This window comes from Carassius carassius, chromosome 48, assembly GCF_963082965.1.
Source record: "Carassius carassius chromosome 48, fCarCar2.1, whole genome shotgun sequence".
Lineage (NCBI taxonomy): Eukaryota > Metazoa > Chordata > Actinopteri > Cypriniformes > Cyprinidae > Carassius > Carassius carassius.
The window spans coordinates 14,287,092-14,300,694 of NC_081802.1; the positions used below are offsets into that span (position 1 = coordinate 14,287,092).

At 37.9% G+C, this 13,603-nt stretch overlaps 1 protein-coding gene across 1 annotated transcript in view; it reads left to right on the plus strand.

The window, feature by feature from the left end:
- The window catches only part of LOC132131520 (CD276 antigen homolog), a 440,273-nt gene extending 427,676 nt beyond the window's left edge, over positions 1-12,597 (plus strand). The window contains exons 3-4 of the mRNA XM_059543573.1: positions 11,629-11,955; positions 12,108-12,597. Of these exons, the coding sequence (XP_059399556.1) occupies positions 11,629-11,955; positions 12,108-12,250 (470 nt within the window). The 3' untranslated portion in view covers positions 12,251-12,597. The remainder of the gene's footprint in view (positions 1-11,628; positions 11,956-12,107) is intronic.
- Positions 12,598-13,603: the final 1,006 nt, after the last annotated feature.

Genomic DNA, 13,603 nt, shown 5'->3' on the forward strand with positions numbered 1-13,603 from the left:
TAAGTATCTTGGGGTCTTGTTCACGAGTGAGGGAAGGATGGAACGGGAGATTGACAGACGGATCGGTGCAGCTTCTGCAGTAATGCAGTCGATGTACCGGTCTGTCGTGGTGAAGAAAGAGCTGAGCCGCAAGGCGAAGCTCTCGATATACCGGTCAATCTACGTTCCTACTCTCACCTATGGTCATGAGCTTTGGGTCATGACCGAAAGGACAAGATCCCGGATACAGGCGGCCGAAATGAGCTTTCTCCGCAGGGTGGCTGGGCGATCCCTTAGAGATAGGGTGAGAAGCTCAGTCACCCGGGAGGAGCTCAGAGTAGAGCTGCTGCTCCTCCACATCGAGAGGGGTCAGCTGAGGTGGCTCGGGCATCTGTTCCGGATGCCTCCTGGACGCCTTCCCGGGAAGGTGTTCCAGGCACATCCCACTGGGAGGAGACCACGGGGAAGACCTAGGACACGCTGGAGAGACTATGTCTCCCGGCTGGCCTGGGAACGCCTCGGTGTCCCCCCAGAAGAGCTGGAGGAAGTGTCTAGGGAGAGGGAAGTCTGGGGTTCTCTGCTTAGACTGCTGCCCCCGCGACCCGGCCCCGGATAAGTGGAAGAAGATGGATAGACATTATACTATACAATTCTTCTGAAACACAGACCCAATTGAATCAGGTTAACATTGGAATGGAACACCTTTAGTAAAATATCGTCGCTGTCGGGCGGAAACCTCGCATGTCCAAATTTTGTAAATTTCATATTATTTCACAAATCGATGCTATTGGTCAGTCCCCACATGGTTCTGTTATTTTTACAAATTATTAAACAATCTAAAGTGTTGAAAATAGATTGAGAGCAAATCTCTTAACTCCATAGAACACTTTAACTGTCTGAGAATCCTTGTAACTCCATCTCTTCTTCACTCCGCGGCAGGAGCTTCCGCAGCATTTTGTGTCCTCAGGATTTAAAGTTGCAACGATTGAGAAATCCTCGTCAAGCAACATGTAAAGCAAGCCTTAACTCTGATTTTATCTGTGTTAAACTATGATATCAGTTATTGATGTATTTTAAATGTCTACTTATTACTAGGCTTATACGTATGCATTGTAGTTTTAAAATGTATCTAATTTCTAATTCTACTTGTATTGAATTAAATGTTTTGGATACCAGCATTAAATTATTGTTTTTATTATTATTTTACTAACTCGAAGTTGGCACTGTGCATAAATTGGCACTGTGTGTAAAAAACCCCAAGTAGGCTAACAAGTTTTATTTATGGGAGAAAAAAGGTCTGTCTACTGGCGCCATGTAAACCTATCTTTGCATAACTCTGTTTTTTTTTGACAATAACGAATGAAAATAGTTGGGTTAGATACATTTTACATTAGATACATTTAAATACAACCGCCGACTTTGTTTGAGGCAGATTAATTTCCGCCTTTATTTTTCCTATTGGATGTTTGCGGTGGTACGTGACGTAAGCAGTTACCAGCTCACCATGCCCTTGGTACGAGCTACTACGCCCTTGGCGGTATAAAACCATCCTGTTCCGTCAAAATCACTGTAGTGAGTCAGGAGTTGGAATTGCGAGTATTGAAAGCGATCAGAATAGAGTATTTTAGCATATATTTAGCATAGCATTTATATAGTTATTTTGATTATTTTGTTTAACCTATGCCGTTAATTAGCATATTTGTTAGTGTAACCTTAGTATTGTTAGAAGCATTAGTTAGTAGCATAGTATTGCATCAGTTAGGATAGCTTCAAGTTAGCATATATTTATTTACAGTGGTCAGGATGGTACGTGCTGGTTGCTGGTTGGAGCAGACTTGAAAATTAGGCGCCAGTGGTTGCATGCACTTGGCCTGAAAGACCGCGAGTTCCCGACTAGAGCTGGAGTGTGCAAACTGCATTTTACGCGGGATTGCTTCTCCAACGCAATGGAGGAGGAAACGGGCTTCTCCACACAGCTCACACTGAAAAGCGACGCAGTGCCTCTGTTGCAAAGCTACTTGCGTCACTAGAGTCACTCTCCATCAGATGTCAATTAATCCGTCACTGCGGGTCTCAGGTTCACGCCCAACCCGCTCACCCCTGCCCTCGGTTTGTCCCCTCTTTCTACGCTGTGCTCTGCCCACTTTTCAGCATATTTCAAATATTGCCAGTGGGTTGAGTCAGGCTCTGATCAGGGGTTTAGTTATCCTTTAAAGCCTTATCTCTTGTCAAAAGGCTCGACGCGACCGCAGACTTTGATGAACACTGCTGGCAGCAGCGACGTCTGTGTCCGTATCATTCTTATCAATGAGAGCGTAACCTTGTATCTCCGCGCTCCCAAGTCATAAATCTTGTATCTCTGATTAAACATGATTTTGGGGAAATGTTGTGTTAATGTTGGTATACAACAGTATATGATAGCAACACAAGGTATAATACCAAATTTTACGATACAATGTTTAATACAGAAGATAATGGAAACTGTGGAGCAGAGGCAGAATCCCTTTGATCTTGATATCAAGTTGCAAGTGGTCAGGTTGCATCTGAGAAAGTTGCAAAAGAGCTCTCAAGCTTCCTCCAAGATGGTGCGAAGCAGAATGCCATCTTTATGGAACAACGTCTGGCAAAATAAAAAAAGAACAAAGAGCTTCTGGGAGCCAGAGAAAAGAAACCAGTGTGCAACCTTCAAGGACATGAAAACATGAGTTGGAGTTAGCCTATCTAGAAAGGTCCACATGGACTCAGACGTGCTCTTTCGAAGATTACTGGCTGTCTCCAAAAAAAGAGAGGTGTCCATGGAGACTATGATGTCTCACAAACTCGCAGCTGTCCCACCCTCTTTGTTTTTTGATGATGGAAGCATGAAGAAGACAACAAAATCTGACCTGGCCAAGAAACTCGATGCTGTTGTTGAAAAGACACAGCAGCTGCCAAATGTTAAAAAACCATCAGCATATATCATTGATGGCATTGGATCTTCTTCAAAGTCTCAATGATTCAGCCTTTCAAACGTTCAATAACCTGGGTGAGTGTGTGTGGAAAAAGATCGCAACTTTAATGGGAAAGGAAGGTAACAGCTGTGTCGTTATAGTGTTTGATAGATATGACCACCAACACTCAAAAATCTTGAAAGACAAAGAAGAGGCACCAAGGTGGGCGTCCTTGCACCAACCTGGATGAGCTGAGGTACACACTAGCATCTACCACAGATTTGTCAGCAGCAAATCTACCCCCAACAGAAGATGGCTTCCAGCAACATGTGCTGAGAGCCATGTACCAAACAGCAATGTGGCATCACAGCCACCTGGCCAAACCTCTTCTCTGAAACCCAGTTGGTAGAGGATGGAGGCTCAGAGAAGATGGGTGCATTAAATCTGTGATGTTCCAGAAGGCACCAGCACCTAAAGGAGTTAGAGACCTCACCTACCTCTACTGTAACGATGGAAACCAGTGCCAGTGTCTTTCAGTGGGCTTGACCTGCACAGAGTTTTGCTCTTGCCCTTTCCCAGACTGTCCAAATATGACCCACTTTGTCACTGATGACAATGTGGATGAGTGACAGTGGTGTCTTGCAGTTGTAACATCATGGGGGGTTGACCCCAGAATGGTCCAAGAGGGTCTGGCTGCAGACTTGCACTCTCAGACACTTGCACTTCCGCTAGTGACATCACTTGGAGTCTTTATTTTTTATTTTGTTGAATTTTTTTTTGAAATTTTGAAATTACTTTTCGTTTGAATTTCCCAACATTTTATAACAGTAGCCAGGTGGCGAAGACAAGAAAAAAGAAACTAAATTACAATGTCACTTGCAATCGCTACTTTCACTCTCCTCTACCTGTGACATCAATTGCAATCAACACAAATTGTGCATGTTGTCAATGGAGACAAGACGCTGTGGTGGAGATTAGAGGATTAAACCTAATTTAGTACTATAACGTGCAGGGTCCTGCAAGAAAAAGACAAGACCGCAAGCAGGTGAGCCCAGAATAAACGCAACATGCAAAGTTTCGCGTTAAGCATTTTTCCATATAGAATAAACTGTCTACAACTCATTTATATCACTGTCTTTGTCCATTAAACTACATTTTGTGTTTTATTTATAATAATTTTCTATAGGAGGAAAACGTTTAATGTACAATTTAATGCACTGCTTTCTGTACTCGTCTGCTTGCCTGTACGGAGTTGATCCTTTTAAAATCACTTAACACATTTCATAATGCACGTTCATATTTGCTGGTCTGTATATACGTTGAGTCAACAACAAGACATATAGGCTAGGCCCACTCAGTGTAATTTGTAAATTGCGAGGTCCCGGAACAAAGCGGGATAACGGATCCGGCATGTGATTACAGGAGGAAGAGGTAACGGAACACTCGCGCAATCACATTGCTGGACCAGTTTAAGTGATTTTAAGAGCTTGCATCAGTTGCATTTAGGGTCTGTAAGGTCATGAAAATACCATGCAATTTTAAAACAACAATTTACAGGCAAAAAGTTGTGGAATTTTATTTTTCAAATCTCTGTGTAATAGTTATATTTAATCAGGTATTACATTTCTGTGGTTTTAATAATTCTCGCAGCTTTCAAGTTTATAATGCGGTAAATCCCTGCATTTATTCAACATAGCTTGTAGGTTTGAATAATAAAATAAATCCACACAAACAAGATTCAATCAGTCATTCGAAATCATAAACTCTGTCTCGGAGCGCGCTTCACATCGCGCATCTTGTCTGCACTTCAGCGATACTCACTCGCATTTCGATCGGGACAGCTGACAGAACTGTCACTTGACTTGACTAATCGGGTAATTGTTGCATTGTCACAAAAATGTATAATTTGCAAACCTTTTAAGTATTTTAAGCCATTTGGTACTCGCGCGCTCCACATGTTGTGCCCTCGCAGTCACATCCAAAGCTCGCTCGTATCAAGCCGCCTCGCGAGTATTAGCCTTTATAAGAGTTATTTTTCGTAGTTTGTTGAGTTTAAGCAACCAAATACATACAATATGATGTCTGATGGTTGTTGACAAATAAAACAGTTTCATGGCACACTCTACTAAAAAACAGGGGAGGGGGGTGGGGAATCAAATATTAAACAACACTGCGTCGTCAGTGTTTGTGTTGTATCAGACACGTGCAATTAACATCAGGCTATATGAAAAACAAGCTCAAATGGAGTTAACAAGGTCTTTGGCCGGCGAATGATGAGATCTGTGTTTTGTCCGCATCTGAGGCAAGTGCAGCGCATTATATGCTATCATCACCTTTTACAGGCTATATAACGTTTATTGTTGCTATATGGGCGCTTAGTTTTTCTTGTTGTTTAGTAAACTTGGCCAATGTCCCATGATATAAACGATAAAGCGCTTATGTACAGGATATTCAAAACGTACAAAAGTATTTTGGCTAGAAGGGAAAAAACGTACTTCTCCAGTCTTCAAACACACAAAGACATTAGCCTTTACAGACATAGTGTTTGAGAAAAGAAAATGCAGACTATTCAAACAGTTATTGGTTTACCCTTGCTGTGCGAATAAGCGAAGATCTGTCTCATTCAGGCGGTGCGTCAGGTTTCCCTTAGAGCTTGAGGATCCAATGGCGTAATGAAGTTTTACTGACAAGCTTTTTTAAATACTTATCATTGGTTAAATATTTGTAAAACCCTCTGATTTAAAATAATAATAACGAATTATAATAGAGATATGAATTTTGTTTAATTTTTCATGGCACATATCTGTCTGCCATACGGAAACGCCACCCCTGGAGGAGGGGGATCCGCCAAAATGAGGTGCCGGATTGGATTTCAGAGGTGCCGGATCCGGATCCGGCTTGTTCGGGCACAAATTAAGCCCTGGGCCTACTGAATTGACTTTATCATCTTAGTCTGTTATTAGGCCACATTAAGAGTTTTGCAGTATGGGAGGACAAAGTTTGCGCAATGTGTTCATAGCCATCTGCTTACCTTGTAGTACTTTAAATAATAACTATATATAACGAATTTGGTCTTTTAATTGAACTTAATGTATCTTAATGCATTATCCCATATTAAGTGTTTGTTTTTTCTACAGGAGGAAAACGCTTAACAAAAGACTTTTTAACGAAAGCATTGCGTTCATATTCTGCTGTTCTTTCGATTTCAATCTTTGTTTCCATATAGTACAAGGTGCCATATGAAATATTTCATTATTAGATGTATCTTATATTTGAATTTCTCAACATTCTTCTCACCTCTGATAATGGGCTTTGGACTAAATTATGTCAGTGTTACATTTTCATTCATTTTGGACACCTCATACATTGAGTGACAGAACACTCCTATTTGTCATGCTATATTTACATATTTGGTATTGCTGAATTCCAACAAGCCATCATATGTGTTTCTATGATAATCCCAGGCAAATCAAGCACAAAGTAAATGAAAACATTCTGCATAGATATTAAATTTGTGCATGTCCGCTTATTTTAGGTATGTGTTTACATGTCTCTATTTATTCCATACATCAAGATATTCACATCCAGTCTTTTCTAGTAGTTGAATCAAATTCCTGTCTACAAACATGTCAAGTTTTAAAGCTCTCAGAGCTTGTGTGATTGATCTGCATTAGTTTATATGCCTTAACTATCATACAGACAGGCTATATTTTAGTCCTTTATTGGTTTTGGGGTATATAACAATAACAGTTCATTTAACAATCTTAGCAGTAAAATATTTTTAGCCAAGAATCCATTTCATATATGGGAGACCTTAGAGATGAGGAAAAACTTTGTTGGGATTAGTTCTATCTCCGGTAGGGGTATCTCAAAAATTCAGGGGCATTGTCACTAACCTATAATACCAGAACCTGGCCAAACATCACCACCAAATCACGCAGGTCTTTCAGCAACTCAAAAAATACCAACTCTCTCTGAAACTGGAGAAATGTGAGTTCCATCGTTCCAAGGACTACTTCCTCGGGTACAAAATCAGCCCGGAAGGCATCAAGATGGACCAGGGGAAAGTAACTTCCATCCAATATTGACCGCTTTCACAGTCAGTAAAGAAACTGCAGCGATTCCTAGGATTTGCCAACTTCTACAGAAGATTCATTCACCAATTCAGTCATCATACCTAACCCCTTACCTCTATGCTGTGCTGGACCCCAGATGCCCTTAAAAAGCCTTCCACAGTCTCAAGAAAGCATTGAGCATGGCCCCCATCCTCCGACATCCAGATCCTCAGGTCCCCTTTGTCGTTGAAGTGGATGCCTCGACCACCAGAGTAGGGGCCATGCTATCACAGTATCAAAGTGAGCCTTCCTTCCTCCATCCTTGTGCATACTTCTCTCTGAAGCTGAACTTTGGCACCCAGGGGCTACTGGCTATTATGTTGGCTCTAGAGGAAAGGCTCAATTGACTGGAGGGAGCCTCTTCACCATTCACAGTCATAGCTGACAAAAGAAACTTACAATATCTCAGAGATGCCAAGTGCCTGAACCCCTGTCAAGCCCGCTGGGCCTTATTCTTCACACGGTTCCATTTCGTCATCACTTACCGTCCTGGAAACCAAAACACCAAGGCTGATGCTCTCTCCTGGTTGCACGCACCTGATTAACCCTCTGATACTGAACCCATTCTCTCTCCATTATGTGACGCTTACATGATGCCACCCAAACAGAATTAGTTCCACAGAGAGGCCCAGAAGGGAAAATGTATGTACCATTACCCAATGAATATCCCTTCTGGGCTCAGTGAACAAAGTACCAGTCTCTGGACACCCAGGCAGGTGGACGCCCGGTATGACCAAGGATGTCATCAGGTACGTCTGCAGCTGCTCAGTCTTTGCCATGTCCAAGATCCCTCACCATCTACCATCTGGCAAGCTGGTTCCCTTACTGGTGCCACGGAAACCCTGGTCACACATTTGGGTTGACTTTGTCAAATTTTTATGCCCTCCTCTCACTAACTTCCCTCTGTCTCGTTTACTTGGATGTAAGTCATTGATTATGTTGCATGAGTACCCACTTCTGGTGGAACATCCTAAGCCCTTGATCACTTAAAATCTGCTATAGAGTTGGTTTATTGTTTATATTTGTTCCCCTTACGATTTTTTTTTGTGCAGCATTCTATATGTATATAGGTATGCTTGGGCTGTTATAAATGTAAAAAGTGCTGCTTTATTAAATATTTGTAGATTGTCTGGATTATCCCTTTATTTTGGTAGTCTGATTGGACTGATGACTGTGTTTGGACTTTTTTGCCTGCCTGCTTGCCCCTTCCTTTTGGATCATGTAATATGTCACGAGACACAGCATCATCTTCAACTGCAGGGTCCTCCATTGCTTTAAAACAGAAACATTTGCAGTCAATATGTAAATGCGAAAGGCATTGGGAATTTTTTAAATACATTTTTTTATAAATTCATGCAAACCATTAAATGCGTTTTGATCTGACACATAAGGCAAATTACAAAAAAGCAATGGAGTACCCTGCACATTGAAAAACGACACCAAGGGATCCTGGCCAAGCATTATATGTGAAAAGTTGTAAAAATATATTGCTACAAAAGAACATAATGAAGCACATCAATAATCTACAACATTCATTTAAAAACAAGTTTGAACAAGGCTGTGAGTTTGGGACGTTTGCTTTCTCTCTTTCAGTTACTCTGGCCTGAATGAGGATGTGGCATGAACAAAAAAAAACCAAACAAACAATGTATCACTTGACAAAGTGTTTGCTCATCTCATTTAACAGGAACTGTCTCAGAGTTTCTCCTTCCATATAATATAAACTTTGAGTCTAACAGCAACTAAACAATCTCTCAGGATGAAAACAAGAGAATGGAACTGTGTGGAAGATTTTTCTGGATTGAGCCCAAATCTGAAAACAGGTAATTTCTTCTTAGAAAAATATCAGCTGGTTGTTAATTCATTTTTGAAAACGAAGAATGATAGTTCTATCATTCTTCATTATGTTCATTATGTTATGTTACAGTTAAAAACGGTAATTTAGGTATTACCTGAAAGAAAACAGCTGAGAAAGAAACATTGGATCCAGGAGCTCTTAAAGTGACAGCAGTCTAATATTCCTGCTATTTTGTTATTCGTGTTAAGCAAACATCAAAAGAGAAAATCTCTCACTGCTCTTGACTAAATCACTTTTTGTAACTTTAATAAGAATAAACATATATTTTATTTACACAGTAAAGAAAATGCAGTGTTTTATAGATTTGATTACTTGATACAATGTATGTAGCATTTCTTATTTATTTGTAGTTTATTTTCATTTATTTTTTATTTTGTCCTGTTGCTTGTAATTCTTTTCTTATTTTTAGTCTTGTTTTTCTATTAATATTATGATTATTATTTAGGCTAGAATTAGTTTTTTTAGTGAGCTCTTGACACTGCTGATAATAATTATAAAAGTTCTATGGTATCATAAATTTTGATATCATAAATACCTTATTTAAAGCAAAAATAACTATATTGTGGTATATAATTAACATGAAATAAAATGACTAATATCATGTTATAGGATTTTGGTCATATCGTCCACCCCGTCCTGCAAAGTTTGAAAGTTAAATTCTTTAAAGTTTGTGGATGTTTTCTTTCTATATCTCTGCCTGTAAGTCTGAATGAGGATGTAACTGTTGGGGAGAGAGAGAGAGAGAGAGAGAGAGAGAGAGAGACATGATTAGATCTTATACACAACATACTTGCTGTTTGTCTGGAAATAATCTGTCTGAATCACACTAGTCCCACTGAGTTACTTCTTCCATCATAGATCATTATCCTTGGATCTCAATAGAGCATTTGAACAGTCTTTCATATTGAAAGCAGTAGAAAGGAACTATGAGGAAGATCTTTCTGGATTGAGCTCAGATATAAAAAATAATTTCTTGTTTTAAAAATGTATATTATTGAATTTTTGAAAATCATTTTAAAAAGCTAGGCTGTAATTACCTTGTTGTTTTCTTTTCTTTTTTTCCCCTACAGGTCAGAATGCAGGTGTCACTCTGTTGATTCTGCATTCTTGGAAAAAAAAATATAAAAAAAAAACAGATAAAGAGGATGATGAAGAAAAAATCTGATGGTATCAGGAATATATGCGACATCATTCAGAGAAATGTTTCACTTGAGGATCAGGCTTTGAGAAGTCACGAAAGGAACCTTCACTCTCATACTATAGTAAGTTCATGCTTTTCCTTAACTTCTGTTCATTTCACTTAAGACATTAGGACAGTTACAGCTGCCAGCTTATTTTTCTTATTATATAAAACAATAATAATTATTATTTTATAATTTTTTTTAGTAAAACTAAAGCACAATATTTTATAGTCTAAACAATGAAGAAGAGAAATTAAACTAAGCTTTTGACATGTCTTTTATTGATGAACTAAAGATATTGATGAACATGGAGATACAACAACTGAGATCAGAAACATGTTCGAGAACACTAATGATGAAAATTTTTTAGAAGATCAGAGAATATCCGAAAATAATGTGAAAACATGTGAAAGTCAGCTGGTCTCTCACGAGTCCTGAATGCACTGAAGTAAATTTCAGAATGTTTAACGAATATCTGGTGCGCATGTCTGATAATGTTGACCTTATGACTGTTGATGTCACTTGCGTCTGACGTAGTACGTAGAACGTGGCATATCAATGCGGAAGAGCTAGGATACTTTGTCGAAAAGTAGTATTTTAACCTATTTTAAGATTTTTTTATACTTTAAATATTCAAACAAAACATACTGATAATACTTAGCCGACATGATTATCAGGTACATTTGAGGAATTCTGAATGAAACGCTGTTTGGACAAACTCCTTATGCTTCCTTGTTGAAGATCTGATTACGTTTGTTGCTCGTATTTGTTTCGGTCTGCTTAGTTGACAAATGCTTTATTTACACAGGAAAATGGAAACTTTTTAAGCATCAATGATACATTAAACATGAATTGGTTAACTACTTATTATCAGGTTTATCTGCATGGTTGACCTGCTATAACTTAGTTTGATTAAGTCATTAGCTATTAGCATTAGCTATTTTTATTGCCCTCATGTTTGTTCCATGTGTAGTTAGCTTTATTTGATAGTAGGCTAATTTGATGTTTTTAGTCTAATTGTGTTTAAGATTTCACCCATGTAGGGTAAGATAGTGAAGATGCTGTCTTTCAAGAACTATGACACATTTAAAGTTAAGTTTAACAGGTAAATGGTCCCCTAATGATGCATCCTGTATATCATTAAGGGCAATAAATAGATACTGAATGATTACTTGTAAACTGATGGATTTTGGTAATTTAGTTGAGGATTGTCAAATGATCAATGAGTTCAGATTGATTTATTGAGTTTGTGTGTTTGTTTGAATGGCTGCTACACACCAGATTTTGATAAATAAATATATCCAACATAACCGACGAATCACTTTCATTACCTGACAAAACATGAGATAATTTAACCACAATCATATCTTATCCTATATCTGTGTGGGAATCAAACTTTGATGTTTTTATTTGTTCAATTTCTGCAGTTACTACATCATCTGTGTGTTTTCAGTGCTGATAAACAAAGGTAAGAGCAAAACAAGCTTTGTTTGAGAGATAAATTCATGCCACATAAATAAATAAATAAATAAACATCAGACTGTGTAAAGTTTGTGTGATTTCAGTTTCTCTCCAGGTCACAGTCGAGGGGTTTATCGGTGGTTCTGTCGTTCTGCCGTGTTCTTCAACTCAACATGATCTTAAACTTCAAGACATTAATGTGCACTGGAGACACAATAACAGCAAGATTGTGTATGATGTAGTTGAAGGTAAAGATTTAACTGCAGCACAGGATCAGCAGTACAAGAACAGAGCTGAAACTTTCACTAAAGTGTACGAGGGAGGAAACTTCTCTCTCAAAATCACAAATCTCACTCAAGCTGATGCAGGAAAATACATCTGCCACATCACAAACTCATTCACACTTCAGACTGTACAGCTGGTCATCAAAGGTATGTAAAACTGGTGAATAATGTATGATGATTATTGTACAGTCCAAATACAATGGACTAACTACAATGTTCCAGACTGAATGTTGCTGTAGATAAATATATTGTTTATCACAATGTAGTAACATTGTTTGTTATGTTCTGTTTTGTTGCAGAGAATGAACAAGAAAAGCCTGACAATGAGGGGTCCACATTGCACTGGCTTAACATTGCTGTACTGTTAATAGTAATATTAATAGCTTGTTTCCTCATATTTCTCTGTATAAAAAATTCTGTCTGCTGCAGGAACACTGAATGAGATTTTGAAACATCAGTACATCAACAGTTTTGTCCCACGAGTGTCCCATGTTGTGTTTGCTAAAATAAAATGTTGGTTACTTGTTTTCCTTTAAATGTTATTTCAAATTTGTACTCAAAAACTTTTTTTTTTATGGTTGAGAACTGTTGTGCAGCTCTGCAGATTTATGTTGGAAACACAAGTTGATAAAATGTAGCATGTTATAACACTAACCTCACTAAAGAGGCACTCGAGGAGCCTCAAGTTGGTTGTACAGTACAGTGTGTTTGGCGCCCTCTATTGGATAAAGACACGAACTTTGAAATTTACAGTAACACTTGAGTCAATACATTTTTTTATTGCAATCCTATTTCACATTCTGAAAGCTCTATTATTATTTTTTTTTATAAACTCTGAACTATGCAATCTGATTCAGATACTGTATTCATGTGCATTATATTAAATTTAACCCCATGCCGAGATTTGTATCACAAATATCAAAGAATGGGACGAGACCTGGTTGAGCTGCACTAGTGAAGGCAATGAGTGATAACACTTTGTTGGAGACACGCTAGCTTTCCCAAGGCAGCAAAACTTAAGAGTGTATACAATCATCCGGGTATAAATAAAACTCAAATTTATTTGATTTTGACGCAATATTTAAGGTGAAGCTCGCAGGCAGCTATAGTAAGTCATGACATTTCCCGACCGGAGGCCGAATGCTAACTGGCCCAGCTAACCAATCACAGCACATCTCGTATTTCAGAAGGCGGACCTTCAGTTGATACAGGAATTATTCAAGCAGTTTAGGCCAGACTGGGGCGACAGCAGTTGTAATAAGGTAAAATATGTGGAAATAATGTGTTTTTTAACCTACACCTACACTGTTAGACATTTCAAACACTATTGCCAGTTACTGTAATTAAGATTTACAGTGAAATCATCCATTTTATCAGTATACTACTGTAGTTTACTTATTTTAATATAGATTTCATTTGATTTTTTTTTTTTAATATAGAATATTTTATTGTCATCCTACATACTTTATGCACTACTGATATTCAATTAAAACAGACACAGTAATTAAAAAATATCAAATTCTTTATTTAAAACACTGAATATTTTAAACTTAAAAATACATTCTTCCAATGCTGGAACAGTTCATCTTCACATTTTTAGTTTTATTTATTTATTTAGTATTCATTTTTTTATATTATTTATGAATTATAAATTATATATATATATATATATATAATTTTTCTATAAATCTATTCCTTTTTTAAAACATAATTTCTTCATTTTATTAGGTTTTGCTTTTAGATATATATTTAGATATTCTAAAGACCACTTTTTATCAAGGTTTAGATATTTTTG